We start from the raw sequence: 17777 nt of genomic DNA, 5'->3' as shown, positions 1-17777 counted from the left end.
GTCGACCTTCCCATACAAAATTTATAGAAAACATTTTTTTAAAAAGTAACACAAGAAGTATAATCCGGTTTGTCACGTGAAACTATAGTTGATTTAGGAGTAACATCAAGCGTTTCTTTCTACATCATCTTTTGACCATTACTAAAGCAGATCTAAAACTCTTAACATTGGGCAGTGACTTTGCGAAGAAATGTTATTTGTCTATTCTAAGGGAATTATCACAAATGAGAACTCGCAACATTAACTTTTGCCAAACAGCTCTAGTTTCACGTCTAGCAGATATCTCCTCTCTTGACGGAGCTTGATAGGAGCGTGAAAACAGCATTCTTTCATCGTCTTATAATTAATAAAATTAATAACATGCATAAACACTTCATCCCCTCATTCGCTACATAATTCAAAATCGACTGGGTATTCATTATGCGGAATTGTAATTTCGTTACTAAAGCCTCTTTTATGTATAATTTAATAGACCCTCGAAGGGTCTTATCCTCATTACATCCTAAAAGCCTTGTTTTTTTTTTGTTGGTCCGAAGGACAATAAAGATTTTTACCTAAGGTTGCATTGGGCAAAAACACAGTGAAGCAGCTCATAACAATGAAGAAATATTAATTGACTTGTCTCTAGCTAAAACATCGTGCGAACTTAGTTTTTGCTTTTGTGCGGATTAGATGCCTAAAGAAGGAACTTGGGAAATAGCCAAACAGTGATGGATATTTCCAATATTCTCGTTCGAATCGCTCTTAAAATTCCATCAGAAGCAATTCCCGTTAAGATAACTCGAAAGAAATGTGGTTAAATTACATTAAAGCATTTGTTCCCTGGGACGTACCTGTAGGCAAGAGAAAATGATACTTCTAATTGAATTTTAAATTAAATTTTGTCTGCGAATTGAATTTTTTTCAATTACGACCAATTTGCAAATGTCAGGCGATTTTCGTCAAAAGTAAATGGATGTTATACATCTACGAAGGTTGAATTAATTGAATTGTTTGTCTTGAAACATGAAAGTGAATGAAATCTACTTCTTTAATTTTGGTGTTCCGATAAATTGGATTGAATGACTCAACAGTAAAGCGAGTATAATCAATCCTTGTAGATGTATTTGTGTTATTAGGAATCGGTTGAATAGAGCTATTACCAAACACCTACACGCTTTAATGATATTTAATTCGAACTCATTATTTCGGTGTTAATTTATCAAAATTAATTAAGGTTAGTAAGCTTTCAAAGCAAATGTTTAAAACAGTATATAGTAAGCCAAAAAAGTATTCGTACACCTATTAGGTGGCTGTACTTATTTATGCAACTTTAACAGCTTTGCTACATCGAAAACATACAAAAGGCAGTTATAAAATAAATTTAATAAAGAACTTTTAAAGCAAAATAAGAGCCAACAAAATATCGAAAAGTGTCAGTTTAGTGAAGTGTAGTAAAGTATTCTAGAGCAATTCAATATTAAAATTAATCAATGGGTCCAAAGAAAAAACAATTGAGCATGGAAATCAAGAAACTTATTATGCGTCATCAACAAGGTAAATTGGTGAGAAAAATAGCTAAAACGATTGATAAACCGACTGTACTGTAGTACTGTCTCATACATATTTAAAAAAATTTTAAGTACAAACCTAATTAATAAATAATAAGTAAATAAAACACGTTTAAAGCTATCTTCCAAAATAATCAAGCGAAATGAAAGTTTCACTGTCAAATAAATTTAAAAAAAACTCGTAGAAGTGTCCCCTCGTTGGTTGCTGAATTGGAATCTGCACTAGACAACACATTTGTCCAAAAACTAATAAAGTTTATCCAAAAAAAGTGATTTTCATGCGAAAAAAACTGGAAAGAAGCCATAGATTAGCAATCGAAAATTAAGAATGGAGTTCTCAAGATTTCACAAGCCCTTAGAATTTTGGCAAAAAGTTTTTTTTTCAGACGAACGTATATTTAACCTTTTTCACTCCGACGGAGCAAATTTTGTATGGGAAAACTGAGAGAAAGGCATGAATCCACGAAATCTGTAACCAACACTAAAACAAGGAAATTAAAACGTCTTAGTCTGAAGTTGCATGGCTGCAAGTAGGTAATTTTCACTTTATCGGAGGAACCATGGATAAGCTTATGTATAGGAACGTATTAACACAAAATTTACATCAAAGCACTACAAAACTTGGACTGGCTGAAGATTATTACTTCCCACAAGATAATGGCCCCAAGCGTTGCTTCAAACTAATGCGCAAATGGTTGTTATACAATGTTCCCCACCAGTTAAAAACACATCCATTATTTCCGGATCTGAACCCCATTGAACACTAGTGGAAACATCTCGAGAGACAAGTTCAGAAACATGAGCTCGAAAACAAAACTCGGCAAAACACGCGGTGTTAAAAGAAGAATAGCAAAAAATCTCTCCAGAAATTACCAATAACTTAATCAACTCCCTACCTCATCGTTTATAAGCAGTTATCGAGACTAAAGGATTATCTACAAAATATTGAAACCTTATTTTTCTATTTTATTAATTAAAAATAATTGAAATCAACTATGTGTACAAATTTTTCTTTGATTGAAGTTTTTCAATTATTGCTTATTTTTTAATTGTAATAAATATTGCTGACTTTAATTTTGCTTTAAAAAATTCTTTATTAAACCTAGCTTATAACTTATTTTTGTAATTTTTTGATTTCGCAAAGCTATTATAGATACATAGAGAAATACAGCAGCCTAACAGGTGTACGAATTCTTTTTTGACCTGCTATATACTATAGTCCAAAATTTAACAAGTCTTACTTCAAGTGAGTAATTATATTTTTCTTTGTTTTGCAGATAATATTATCATGGCATGACTTCGTTGAACAACGATTTTATGAACGAGAATTTAGGACTTTGCACCAAATTACAAACAATATAATGGTAAGATAAATCAATTTGTCTTCACGCACTTAGTTTAGGTTGGGTTCAATCTCGAAAATGCTTTAAAACTTTTTCATCAAGTTTGAGTAACGTAATGATGGAGACTGATTTTGAAATTCTGCCTAAAAGTTCACGAAGAACGAGGTTTAATTTTTATTAAAAACTTATGTGGTCTTAAACTTCTGTAGATATTGCGTTTCAAGGGAAACTACTTTTTATTCTTGTCTTGTTTTCATTTTCGAGCTAAATGGCTTACTTCCCATTATCACTTGAGTTCCCTTTTTACTCAAGGGGTTGGTCTTTTCCCCATTATTCCTATTCCTATTCTAAGATGAAATCAGCTGGCATTTGATATGAATAGACATGAGAAGGATTTGAAATACGTTACTCCATTTATCATTGATTTTCAGTCTTCTGTATCCCATCTGTTATGTTGAAATGTGCGATTTGTTTCATAATAGAAACAGCCTAACCATACCTAAATTATTCAACTCCTACATTAAACTAGCAATTTCAAGAAATTTCCCTTAACCTGGAAACTTGTTCCAAATTAATGGTTCAAAATGACAGAAGGTTTTCAAGGGCTTAATTATCTTCACAAAGGCATAAATTATTTCCATCGCTGATACTTAGAAAAGGCCGAACCTAAAGGGAAAGGTACAGGGTCAAAACCTAAATTTAGCTCACTGCTATGGACCGAAAAGGATTTCCGAATATGAACTCTAAAACAAATAATATGAATATTATTTAAACCCATGCAGATTTAATAATTTACGAATTACGTTGTTTTTGGAGTAAACTGCGAAATTTGTAACGGTCACAACCGAAGGAACAAATTTTGGCGCTGATTTCGCTTCCGGAAACGTTTCATCATCTGTTTTACTAATTGAAGTATTAGCATTTCACGATGAACGATCTAGTGAACTCAATGTTCTTTTAGAAGGAATTTTTATTTTTGGCACTGCGACACGTGAATTGGCAACAAAGAGGACGTAAAAATTGTTCCTTTCAACGAAAACTTAATTTCAAAAATTCTATCAATCGCTATGATTGCATCTTCCAGCATCCAAAAACTGGCAACCGACTTTAATATCGCAATATCTCAATATTGATCCCAGAGTATCTTGTATATTAAATTCTTTATTGTACCTTCACCCTCAATACAAAACTAGAGCCTTATTCCTAGAAAAGTGTACGTACAATCTGGAGGAGAGAGATACGCCTGGAATATTCAATGTAAACTGACCAGAACCGATCGGAAACTGTCGTAATGGATTCTTTGGTCGACGGATATTGGAAGAGGAAAATTGTCGTAAAAAATAAATTGAGGCCATGAATATGTAGCACGTCGAGATTGATTGTGTAATATTGCTCCACTTGACTGCGAGATTAATAATATATTGGCCATAAATCAACAGGGGTCGTTATGCCCGAGACAGCGTCACTCTTTATTGTATCAGATTGCATAAAACGATCCTGTCTTGGGGAGTTAAATCAATTTTACCTTCAAGCAATTAGCTGAGAAAAATTATTACTGCATCGTGAATTAAACAGAGTGCTGTGAAGTACCTACACCGGCGGCCATATGATTAAGAACGACGTATTAAAAATATAATTCCTTGGAAGTAAATTATAAAAAATCACAACAGTTTTTTAATGGCTTTTATTAGGTCATAAGAGAAGTTAGCAATGCAAATTTTAAGAAAATTGCAACAATAAAAAATAAAAAGAAATACTCATAAAAAGTTAACAAACTCCTCGGACATATAATTAAGAACGATGTATTTAAACAAATAACAAGATTAAAAAATAAACAAACAAAACTCAAAATAACTGGTAACGAGTCTGGTAGCCTTTATTTTTCTCTATTTCCAAACAATGATTTGGCATAGACTGAATTAGTGCCTGACAATATTTCTTAGATAGAGTTTCTTAGAATTGAGTACCACACTTGCTTAACAGAGTCGAATAAATCTGGAATATTTTTATTGTTTTGTTGTTTCGAAACCTTCTTAATATCATTCAGCAAATTTTCAATCGGATTAATATCCAGACTACAGGAAGGCCATTTTAGCGGAGACACAGGATTATGGTCGAACTGCTGTCGTATGCTTGAGATAGTTATCTTGCTGAAATTTCCAAATTACAGGCAAGTTTCCTTCGTTATACTGTAGCATTACAGTGTCCATAATATTCTTATATTGGACCTGATTCATAATCCTCTCAATTTTGTGAATAGGACCTGCCCCTGATCAGAAAAAACAACATCAAACTTGAAACGATCTACCTCCGTGTTTCACCATGATTGTGGTGTACTTAAAATTGTATTCCTGGTTTGGAGAACTCCACACATACTGCCTCCCATCTGACCCTATCCGATTGATTTTTGTTTCATCGGACCAAAGAACGTATATCCACCGGGAGAAGGCCATGTCTTGTGGTCCTTAGCAAACTGTATTCTAGCCGAGCGTTTTTTTTTTAATCATAGGTTTTTTCGTGCAACTCGTCCATGTAAATTGACTTCATTCAGACGATATCTAATTGTTTCAACGGGTAGCACTGAATTTTTATTTTCACAATTTTTTGGAAAAATCTCTTTCTGGGTATCAACCGTCGTTATCATACGATTTCGACAAAAAAGTCTTACATTCTATCTATCTATTCCAGTATTTGATTTTTGGAGATTTCTTTTTGCGTGCTAGGTTTTGTGTAGTTCCTTAAAATACTTATCGGTGTGGAAAATCATTATTTTAGAGCAGTTTAATCTTGTTGCGATATTTTCATACATACCAAAAGAACTCAAATCAATAATTAATGCTCTAAGTTGTGATGTGCAACTTCTTTATTTTCCCATCGTTTTCTACATTTAATTAGTTCGCAAAATCTAAATCTTATAAAAACTTTCACAAATTATAATCAAAAGATCTGCTAAACTGGCTAATCAACAGCGTTCTTAATCAATCAATTCGTTCTCTATCAGTACTTGAAATGCATTGATTAATTTAATATTTTCATAGAACATAGAAATCTTCTAACTTCTTACAAAATAGAAGCTTCGGGATTTCCGCAGATACTTTAAGAACATAGATTCTTATAATGTCAGATTTTCTTAATAATAATAGAATTCGCCAAAATAGACGAAAGAAAGTAAAAGCAAATTAAAAATACAAAGAATGTCGATTTAATACAATTTATTGTTTTATTTTGAACATCGATCTATGCTAATTATGTATGAAAAATAATATCACTCAAATATTTACTACGATTTATTTTACAGACGTTAATACAATGGTCGAAATTTTCGATGATAGTTTCCAACATGGTCGCTTTAATTACATTTATCTCTACAATAATGTTTTTTTAAGGTCTTGAATGGTAGCTGAATGACTGATGTACACTTTACTTCTCAAAATTTCCCACAAAAAAAAGTCGAGAGATTTCAAATCGCATGAACGAGCAGGCCAAGACACATTTTTATTTCGCGAAATTACGCGTTCATCAAATTTCGACTGCAACAACTTAATGTTTGCACACGTTGTGTGGCGTGTCGCTCCGTCTTGTTGAAAGTAAAAGTCCTTTATGTCGATACAATTAATTTTTGGAAAAAAATAATCACTTATCTCGGCACGGTATCAGTCAAAATTCACCGTAATCGCATTTCTATCATCACTTTCAAAGAAATAAGGACCAATGATTCCTTTCGACCACGATTCACACCAAACAATTACTTTTGGAGGATTCATCGGTTATTCTCGATATTCTCTAAGATTCTCTTTGGGCCAAATGCGACAATTTTGCTTATTTATCGTACCATTTAGTGTAAAATACGCTTCACCGCTAAAAATGATTTTCAATGAAAAAGTGGCATGAATTGCACGATGTTCAATGAGCCAATCCGAGAAAATACGACGGGTAAAATGATCTGCTGGCTTGAGTTCTTGTATTAATTAAATCTTGTGTGCACGTAAACTCAAGTCTTTATGCATAATACGGCGTAAACTGGTGGATGAAATTCCCAATTCTTGCGACGAATTACACTCAATTTTCGATCCTCCTTGACACTTTCTTTCACAACAGTGATATTTTCTAGTGTATAAACGCTTTTTCGTCTGCCAACCTTTGCCAGATCACTAACCGAACCAGTTGACTCAAATTTGTACACTAAATGACCGATTGTCCTCTGACTTGGACGGTTGAGCCCACCGAGAAAATCAAGTATAGCGCGATACGTATTTTTTCATTTTTGCACTATTTTTATGGTGCTTTTAAATAACTTTCATTCGTTGTTCGATCGTACACAACTTCGTAACGATAAATGACGAACATTCAACTACCAAAATCACGTATAGTTGATAGAGAAACCAAAGAGCGTCTCTGTCAAGTTGACGTTTACTTTCCTGCACCACATTTGGCGAATCCTTTATGTATAATAATAAATAATAATAAAATTAAACTAAATTTAAAAAATTAAATAAAATAATAGCATAGTAATAAATTTTCTCAATTTCAGTAAAGTAAGTAGACATTCTTAATAGTGCATTACGACCCACGACAGATCACGTTTACGTGGCAGAAGTTTGAAGTTAGTGAAGAAATTCGATTTGAAAAAATGTATTGTTCTAAATAAAGACGTTTCATTATCATTATGTCCAAAAAATTACTAAAAGCATTCCCAATATACAAACAGGCACAATAAAGCACATATCAACTACCATGGACATGAGCAAGCCATAGGGTGCTTATTTTCGTGGGTAAATGTCTACAATTCTTACTTCAGAGGAATTCTGGTTTTGACATGTTGTGGGTTAAGAGCTATCTCTGGGTCAAAGTGTGTTTTCCAGAAGTAAATTCGTGCGAAGTATGCGGTTCCCCTCATGCAAAAAAAAATACATACAGGGTGGACCAACGAAAACGAAACGGTCCATGTTTAGGGTTCTTAATGTGGTTTAAAAAAAAAATCGCTCGAACACGTCAATTGATTTGTCGAGGGGGAAACCTTTTAGACTTATTTTTAAACCCCTATCTTTAACCCCTTGAGCAGGGTGCTATTCACCCCTAAAATCTTAAATGGAAAGTGGGGTTGAGTGACACCTTGTTTGAAAGGTCTTTCAATTCTCTTTTCAATGATGCCTACTTTTTAACATGAGATATCATTTTGATATTTTAAATTAGAAATTTTTCCGTTTTATTTACAAAGACGCTTGCAAAATCAGAAAAATCATTTAATACTTAGACTTTAGTATTACTTAATTAAATATTAAAACTACCCAACTGATAGCCATGAATTGCATAATGTCTACTCCGTTGAAACTTAAACGCTTTTAAAATTACATTGAGACAAACTGAAAATTGTCACCTTAAGGCAATAGACTGAATTGGCGGAACATTTGCAAAGCAATACATTTTTATAAAAAGTAGAATGTTCGTCTTATCTCTAAATTTAAAATGTAAATAAACAACAAAAAAATTTACAATGGTAGAATTGGGTAGTACTACATTAGAGGATAGTAAGGCAGTGGTTTGTACTGTGTTTTCGTGATTGTGCAAAAATGGTTTACACTACAGCTGAAAGAGTTGAAATTATTGCAATATTATATTCAAATAATGAGTCTGGGTACGGATCAGCTGAGATTTTTAACCAATGGCATCCATACAAACATGTCAATCGAAAGTATGTCCTCGAACTAGTGCAAACATTTACCAAACTGGTTCGGTACTTAACAAAAAGCGTGATATTGTAAATCCAGTAGTCAATGAAGCAGTGGAAGTAACTGTTATAGGTCACATGACTCAAGATCAAACTTTAAGTACGAGGAAGTTGAGTGATGTATCAGGTGTTCCGCGAACTAGCGTACGAAAAATACTTAAAAAAACATAAATGGCATCCTTATAAAATTCAATTGGTGCAAGAGCTGAACGAGGATGACTTCAACAGGCGACTGCAATTCTGTGAGGTTATTAGCCACCGAGCAAATCAAGATCCACATTTACTATTTAACATTTGCTTTTCCGACGAGTGCTCTTTTTTTGTCAATGGAACTGTAAACCGTTACAACTGTCGTTACTGGAGTGATGTAAACCCAAGAATTTTTCACGAGACACACACGCAACATCCTGAAAAATTGAACGTGTGGGCTGGTATTTTCGGAGACCATCTCGTTGGACCCTTTTTCCTACCCGGCACCCTAAATGGAGAAATGTATTTGGATCTGTTGCAAAATGCAATTAAACCTACCATTATTCAAATAATGGAGAATGATGAGCGTTATTTACCAAACCGAATAATGTTCCAACAGGACGGCGTTCCTCCGCATTATGCACAGCAGGTGCGAGTGTACTTAGACCTAGCATTTCCAGGAAGGTGGATTGGCAGAAGGGGTGCTATTGAATGGCCACCAAGATCTCCAGATTTATCTCCGTTAGATTTCTTTTTGTGGGAACACTTAAAATCTAAGATTTATGCTACCCAACCAACTTCCCTACAAGATTTACGGCAACGAATTATTAACGAGCGTCATCTTATAACACCAGAAATGCTCAATAATGTGAGAAATCGATTTGAAGAGAACTTGTATCACTGCATGGAAGTTAATGGACAGCAGTTTGAACATTTATTAAACTGATTTTAATTGCAAGCGTCTTTGTAAATAAAACGGAAAAATTTCTAATTTAAAATGTCAAAATGATATCTCATGTCAAAAAGTAGATATCATTGAAAAGAGAACTGAAAGACCTTTCAAACAAGGTGTCACTCAACCCCACTTTCCATTTAAGATTTTAGGGGTGAATAGCACCCTGCTCAAGGGGTTAAAGATAGGGGTTTAAAAATAAGTCTAAAAGGTTTCCCCCTCGACAAATCAATTGACGTGTTCGAGCGATTTTTTTTTAAACCACATTAAGAACCCTAAACATGGACCGTTTCGTTTTCGTTGGCCCACCCTGTATATACAAACGAAAAGAAAAATTAAAATTGCTTAAAAAATATCTATGAAACTAGAAAAAATGGATTTTTTTATTTTAGATTATATTGTACATGAATACTGACGACGAAGCCATCACAAAGTTGATTACTTATCCGTGGTTAAAGTATTAACACTGGTAGGTCAATATTTTTTCAAATTTTGAATAAATCAATATGGCACTTTTAATGCGAGTAACGGGAAGGTCCTCTCATTAGAAATAATTGAGTTAAAAAATAAAAATATATAAATATAAACCTTAAAAGTACGATTTCCATTTAAGGGCAAATAAAGTATATAGAAACAAAATTTTGAAAGAATCAAAGACATATTAGATTGTAAGGTTTAGCGCTTGAACTAAATTAAATTAGGTGTGAAACTTTGCATTCATCTAGATAGATTTTAGAAGTTCGCTTTTCCGCCTAAAAATATTCCGTAATCTGGCTTGCCACCACCTGGTCCGAAGTGTCTTTGGTATTGTCCAGTAATTCCAAAATTAGCATTTGGTCTTTGAATAAAATTCCAAGTACCCGAAGCTCCAACACTGGTACCTGAAGGAAAGAAGGTGAAAATATGTAATACTGAAAGCTACTAAAATTAGCGAAAGACAAGAGATATCTGAGACGATTAACATAGGAAATATCGCGTTCGTCGAAGTTGGAATCCTAGATGTAGCAATCACTTTTATAAAGAGGTTTTATTAGATATAATAAAATATATTTCGAACATCTTTTAGTTTTATAACCAGACCATTCAGAACATATGCAACTTAAACCCATATAAAACCTCTTTAAAAATATTGCCTCCTATAAAATTAATGAACTTAATCAATTGTAAAACGGGTTTTTAACTGTCGAAATTTCATGATAATTTACCTCAATTTCTTCGTATGACATCAAATATTTAATCTGACATAATAATTTTCCTTTTATATTTAATAAGAAAACTTGATTTTATTCTTGAAGTTCCCTTCAAAAGATGATATTCTAAAAACCGAGAAGTCCGGAATTATTTGATTAAGTAAACTTTCGTTGAGATATTGAAGTATCTGTGAGGTTCAATTTAATTAAGATGGTCTATATCGTATTTCAAGAATCATAATTTCACAACACAAGAGTCCTGCTGGTTCTTGTGTGGTGTTTTCAAAATAGGTGATTTTATCACCACCATGTATCATAACTATTGCATCAGTTTAACTGAGAAACCAAAATGATTGGACTTGTACTGACAAGACTATAGTTTCGATCATGTTTCGTTAAGAACAATACCAAAGAGGTGTATTGGCCTAAAAATTTAATTAAAGAAGTTGAAAAGGCAAGATACTATTCCTTTAGGTAGTTTTAATAGAAATTTTTCATAAAGAGTATTTACTACAACTTTCATTCTGAAGTCAATATTTACCTGATCCTCGAAAATGATCAGCACTGACCCCTAATCCAGCACCACTGGGCTTGTGCAAGTAATCCAGACTGCCGCCATAGGTGTCAGGCCTCAAACCACCATGTCTGGAAAAATCTTTCGTAGCATAACCCATTCCATCTAATCTGTGGTTGTTATTATTTAATATAGTTCCTTGGTGGCTCAAAGTTGCAATTCCAGGTGATTTGAGGTGAAAATCTGTCTTTTGTTGTCTAAAATAGAAGAAATATTGTAATGGTTGTTTCTACTCGACTACACAGGGTTAGCTACGTAACCCGCTCATTAGAAACATTTTTGACTTCCCACTATCGTAGTCCAGTGAAATTTGGTTTCAGGCTAGATCAACCATTTTAATTCTAAGTAAAATATTTTCAAAACGGCAGCACTTCCGGTTATACCGGAAGTTCCTACCACCTTTGTTATTTTAAATGGAATCCTCTAATTTTTTTATTATTTTTGGATTTCTCATTGAATTTTAAAGTCAGTTTATGTAAACTATCTTACGTCTAAAATTTATCGTTTCTGAGTTATACCGCAAGGTTTGAAAATTTTGACAACTGTAAGATCTCCACGGACATCGGAATTTTGGATTTGGCGTTCTGAGGCCCAAAGAGGACCTGTCTAGAATCGGTCCAGGGAACCTTAATAACATTTGATACAGAATTAAATTCTAGAGCTGAAAATACTTTAAGATACACGGTGTCCTATTTGAAACAAGCAAGTTATTGAGTTAACTTCGGAAACATGTTTCGGGAGTTGTGGAAAACTTTTTGTCAAATTGAAACACGTCAAATCGTAGCGTATTAGGTACTCTTGGAACTCCAGAGCATCGATTCCGAAATTTGCAGTGGTTAGCGCGTAATACCTATTTCCGTGGGACATTGCAGGTCTGAAAATTTTCAGCTTTTTCGGCATAACTCGGAAAAGGTTTATTTTAGACATAAGACACTTTACATAAACCAGGCTCAAAATTTAACGAGAAATCCGAAAATGACAGAATAATTAGGGAGTTCCATTTAAAATAACAAAATCGGTAGCTACTTCCGGTGTAACCGGAAGTGCCACCGCTTTGGAAATATTTTACTTGTCAAAGGCGAAGTCAAAATTTTTCTAATGAATGAATTGCGTGGCTAACCCTGTAGATTTGTGGCGCACTCCGTATCAAGATTAAGTCAGCATTCTTTGGCGAGTTGATATCGATAAATAACATGATTTTTTTTTAATTTTAACATCCCCCGAGTCTGGAGCAGTCCCCTTGAAATTTGAAGAATCGGATCCTTAATGGAAATATAATTAAAACCGCAGCGTTCCATCACCTTTTTCCGCTGCTAAAGGTGACTTTCATAGTTAGATAGCCGATATTAGAATTATTAGTATACATTATGCGTGAGTGTGCATACAAATATCCGTTTTAAAATGTATATGACAAACAAAGCTCTGAGTGTAAATAAATCCCTAGTATATCACTGTTAGTACGAAAATCCCTCTATTCTCTCAATATGTGGAGTTTAAGCCATGAATTTATTGCAAAACAGACTTTAGTTCTTTGTCAAGATGGATATAATGGTGCTGCAGCTTTAAATCACAATAAAGCCAAATATGAAACAACTATTATTGTTGTCTCTTCCTGGCAAACAATGAGGCAACATATTGAGTCACAGAATTTTAAAGTTATTTTTGGCATTGGTATGTATACACATTTTATTAATTTAGCGTTAAGCAATTATCGCATGATTAACAGAATTAAACGGTTAATAGTCTTTCCCATTAATTGCTATATTTGCTACGTACACACCAAGTGTCGTGTGCTGTGAGAAAATAGGATTAACATACCTCTTTTCCCTTCGTAAGGGCACCAAGTGCATTACGTCTTCGTCACTGTCATATTCACCTACAGGATGTGACTGAACACTAACAATAGCAAATGCTATAACAAAACTAAAAGCGACTAACTTCATTTCTCTGAGTTGAAATGATTTATGACACTAAAAAGTCAGTAAACCGAAGCTTCTTCGCAAACACTAGAGGTAATGTCCTGACCAGGCCGAATCGAGAGTTTATATATCCGAAGAAGTGAGAGATTAATCAGTAAAGGCGGTACTTTTTAGCCTGATAAGTCTTTCCCAGCCAAGGGGAAATACTGTTAAATCCCATTCGCAGCAGTTGCTAATACTTGTCTTTTATAAGATGTAACATTTTTATCTCCTATGTGAAAATGCATTTTTTCTCTTGCAGATAAAATTAATTAATTCCCTTTGCAAATGTTAGTGTCCTTATGCAAAAACGTACAAATATTCAGCAAAGTGGACGTAAAAAGGTCATACCATGTGGGTGAACAAAGCCATTCATCATTAAAACTTAATTAAGGTTTTTACGAGCCCATGTATGTTAAACTTTATCAGAGCCCAAAACTCCATGCACTAGACACAATTATCCCCGCTTTGTCCGTATACAATGCCAAGAATCCCTTTGTCCGTTGTTTGAGTGTCTATGGGCTTTTAAGTGACCGCACAATAAAAGGACATTTAGAGACGTTTTACGAACACTTGCAATGAAGGTCTAGTAAATAAATGCTTTATCCATTTTTCTCTTGCTTGGAAGTCGTCAACTCCCAAAAGTCGTTTGCATAAATTCAAATATAAAATGGAAAACGTCCCACATTTAAACAAAATTGCCTGGGATTATTCCATTGTTCCAGAGGCTCGCAAAGCTATTTAGCAACTCCTTAAACATTAACGAATGCCGCTTTGTCCGACTACCAAACAAGACATAATGCATTATTCAAGCATAATGTACCTACAGGGTGGTCCGGTGGAAATTTTGCACCTGGATTTTCAATAATTAAAATGAAAATGTGTAAAAACGCTCGGCCCGTCGATTTGTAATTCGAGGGAGCCAATTGTTTATTACATTCTCAACCCTTCAACTTCAACCCCTGAACGGGGGTGACAGTTACCCCCAAAATTTTTAATAGGAAGGAGTGTCGTTCGTTTGGCCACCCTGTGTTTTTACATTCCAACGATGCCTGAATGTTCTCATTGTGGGTTTCTATGAAATATATCCGCTTTTAAATAATAAACACAGAGAGCTTTTCGAATCAGAGAGAAGTTTCTTCATGGATAGAAGGTAAAATCAGTTTCTTAGGTTTATCAGTTATAGGAGTGAGTGACGCAGTGGTTTTCTTTGATTACCTGATCGAAATTCTCTAATGGCCCAAATTTGGCATTTGAGATGCACAACATCTAAAATGCTTTATGCTTTGTTAAAAATGAAGTAGAATATGCAGGGCTTAAAATCAAAGTGTAAAAATAATAATATACAATGAAGATGAGGAACGAACGAATTGAAAATGAAGAGAGGATGGAAAAAAGATATCAAAGAAGTCCTCCAAAATATTTAGAGTCCGAAGAACCACTTTTAATGTTTCTTAATTCATCCAATGGTTTCTGTAACATAATTCCAATAACTTATGAAAATCCTCTTAGTTGAGTTCAAGTAAAGAAATTCGTAAGAGCTAGACGAAATTTTGAGGAGATTTTGCATAACCTGTATATATGTAACGTGGTTTGCAGAGTGTTTCATTCGGCGGAATAAACTTTTAAATCTCTGAATGTTTCGAATTAGTCAACGTATTAAAGGGTCAGTTTCCACCGTTCACCTTGAAAAACGTGACGTTAAAGAACGCCAGTTTACAAAAGCCAAATTACCTTTAAACGAGTCCCCAAAGGGCGCGCTAAAACATGGTTTACCGCTCCAAAAGCCAGAAAGATGGGGTTTTATGAGCAGGGAGAAAGTAAAGGTACATTAAGTAAATTTTTGATAAGCAGACAGTGAAAGGGCAACCCTGTTAGGGCTTAATTCAGGTTTTCATTTTGGAGACAATTTTTCTGGTTAGCGGCTCAAAGCAAAATTAAAAAAAAAATGTAATTTCGACAAATTAGAAATCACTCCGGTTGGGCAAATAATAATAAAAAAACAAATGAACTTGCAGTGAAATTAGAGAAGGGTTAATTCAAATACTCAACCTGGTCGGATTTTTATTTCACACCCAATTTTAACTAAATACAGGGGAAACAAATATAGAAAGTTTATCTAGTTTTGAAGCTTTAAATTATCTGTAGCAAGAACTCGGGAATAGGAGCATTAAAAATGCGGCGTAGATTTATTCAGCTTTCGTTGCAATTTTTTAACAATTTACCAGCGATATTTGTTTTAAATTATGTACTCCAGTTATGGAACAAATAACAGATCAAAATAACGTTTTATTATATGACAAATTAGATTTCATTGTGTTTTATTTCGTCGTTGCAAGTGCTATTAATAATGTATGAGTTTTAATAACAATTGTATGTATAAATAGTTCTTTTTAAAAGATATTAAATTAATCAAAATGTTCGATAAAAAGTTTTTACCGAGTAATAATCGTAGTAAATTTACTTCCCTTTAACTTAGCTTCATATGAACATTAAGCGAGAGACTGCACCCTTTGAAACTTGATAGAGGTCCTCTTTGTCTTTGCGTCTTATATTTAAAGGGAGCTCGCTAAGTGCAAAATAATCGCTGAACTGTTATATCTTTGGGTTACAAGAAACGTGTTTGAATAAATAACTTTCTGCTCGAGAGAGAAGCACAACAAACAAGGAATTATAGAAGGGAGTATTTATAAACTTACCTTAACTTTGTAGTTCGTAAGCTAAGACTTTGTTATTTTTATTAGTTTTATATCGACAACTTTGGATACTTATGTTATTCTCAAACGTTTTTGCCTTTTCATCTCTGTAATTATGTGACCACAATCGCCCGCAAACTTGCGAACTATTAAGATTCCTTAAAAAAGTATATTACACAGGATGTTTCAGAACTATGGGATCAAACTTCTAAGAATTGGTCAGTGCAACAATAGAAGACATCTGAGTATAAGAACCCGTATCCGCAAATGTCTTCCTAAGGCGCTACGGCCTTGCATTGCTTTGAGAAAATTATGTACAAAAATGTGTTTCATCGAGTTTTAGTGCATTCTATTTTAATTTGTTTGTAACAAATAACACCACAGAAATTGTTCAAAATGTCGTCTTTGAACTTGAATGTACCTGTTAATTACTTATCGCTAAATGTTTATTTTAGCCAAGGCTGATAACAGAAATTCTTGATCGTTAGTTTGAAACATTCATTCGTTAATTTTGCAAATTTTAAAACGTTCGCAAAGCAATCGGTCTTTATGGAGAGCTACGCCAATCAAGAGCTGACAGATATGCATCTGGCATATCGAGCAACAAATTGCAATGTAAAAGCTGCTGCAGGGTTTTATCAAGAACGCCATCCCGCAAGGCATTATCCTGAATACAAAAAATTTATTGCAATTCATCGAGACTAGCACTTTGAAACTTAACATGCACGATATTGGTGCAGAAAGAACAGGAAGAACGGTCCATTTAGAGAAAGAGGTTCTTCACCGAGTTGCAGATGAACTTTCGACTAGCACTCGTCAAGTTGCATAGGGCATGGGTGCAGCTCACGTTCCCGTTTGGCGGGTGTCACATGAGCAACAACTTCATTCATACCATTTACAAAAAGATTTAACTCTAGTCGATTATCAGCCAAGAGTTCTATTTTATTAGTGGCTGCTTCATCAGACTGTCGAGCAACCCAATTTTTTACGTTTTGTTTGATGGCCGGATGAAGCCAGTTTCACACGAGAGGGCATATTCAACAATAGGAATGGCCAGGTTTGGGCCGAAGAAAATCCACACGCGATATTTGTCGGAAATCATCAGCAACCTCGGCTTATTAACGTGTGGGCCGGTATTGTTGATGACCATTTGGTTGGACCATGCCTGCCGAGCAATCATTTAACAGGGCCTACTTACAGTTGTTTTTTACAAAACGTCTCATTAAACATTCGATAGCAAATATAGCTGCAACATGATGGTGCGCCTGTACACTTTTCTATTCAAGTCCGTCAGTATTTGGATCGGCAGAGGTGGTCCAGTTCTCTGGCCCCCTAGGTGACCCGATCTAACCTCTGTAGATTTCTTTCTATGGGAACATGTAAAGTCTCTGGTTTATGAAACACTAGTGGAAACAGAGCAAGACCTTTGCACGAATCACTACGGCATTTAAAGTCGTTCGAAACGATTATCAAATTTTTAGCAAAATGGTATTTCCATCAAATTTTCATATTTAAGATCAGTTAAATTATTACTGAAATGAATTTCTTTGTTTTAGAATATGCAATCTACGCCCATGCTGAGTCCTCCGAGTGCAGACTCGACCCCAAAACGAGATTGGAAAAAGAGACTCAGCCTTAGGGACCGAAGAAGGGACACGGTAAGATATTATTTGTTCTTCACATGTCGCCAGAATACTTTTGAAATGAAGAAAAACTGGCATATTTAGAATTCTATTGAATCTATGGCATTTAAAATTTTGTGGTTTGACAAGAATTTTACTAACTTTGGCAAACTTAGCTAAAGCCCAAAACGAAA

General features: G+C 34.4%; 2 protein-coding genes across 3 annotated transcripts in view; one reads left to right on the top strand and one right to left on the bottom strand.

Annotated features, from left to right (window-relative positions):
• The window catches only part of LOC136417308 (adenylate cyclase type 6), a 168877-nt gene that overhangs the window by 63557 nt on the left and 87543 nt on the right, over positions 1-17777 (top strand). The window contains exons 2-3 of one of the 2 annotated variants that reach the window (XM_066402955.1): positions 2828-2914; positions 17518-17619. In XM_066402955.1, coding sequence (XP_066259052.1) covers positions 2912-2914; positions 17518-17619 — 105 coding nt within the window. In that variant the 5' untranslated portion in view covers positions 2828-2911. The remainder of the gene's footprint in view (positions 1-2827; positions 2915-17517; positions 17620-17777) is intronic. The other variant, XM_066402964.1, reaches the window with a different exon arrangement.
• On the bottom strand, positions 10193-13334 carry LOC136417411 (uncharacterized). Its single transcript, XM_066403089.1, has 3 exons — positions 13126-13334; positions 11275-11504; positions 10193-10424 (listed from the first exon to the last, which is right to left on the bottom strand). Exons 1-3 carry the CDS (start codon positions 13248-13250, stop codon positions 10276-10278), a joined length of 504 nt encoding a protein of 167 aa, XP_066259186.1. The 5' UTR covers positions 13251-13334; the 3' UTR covers positions 10193-10275.

The sequence above is a fragment of the Euwallacea similis genome, chromosome 2 (assembly GCF_039881205.1).
Source record: "Euwallacea similis isolate ESF13 chromosome 2, ESF131.1, whole genome shotgun sequence".
NCBI lineage: Eukaryota > Metazoa > Arthropoda > Insecta > Coleoptera > Curculionidae > Euwallacea > Euwallacea similis.
Note: the sequence above shows the minus strand (reverse complement) of the source record. Positions and strands in the feature narration are given on the sequence as shown.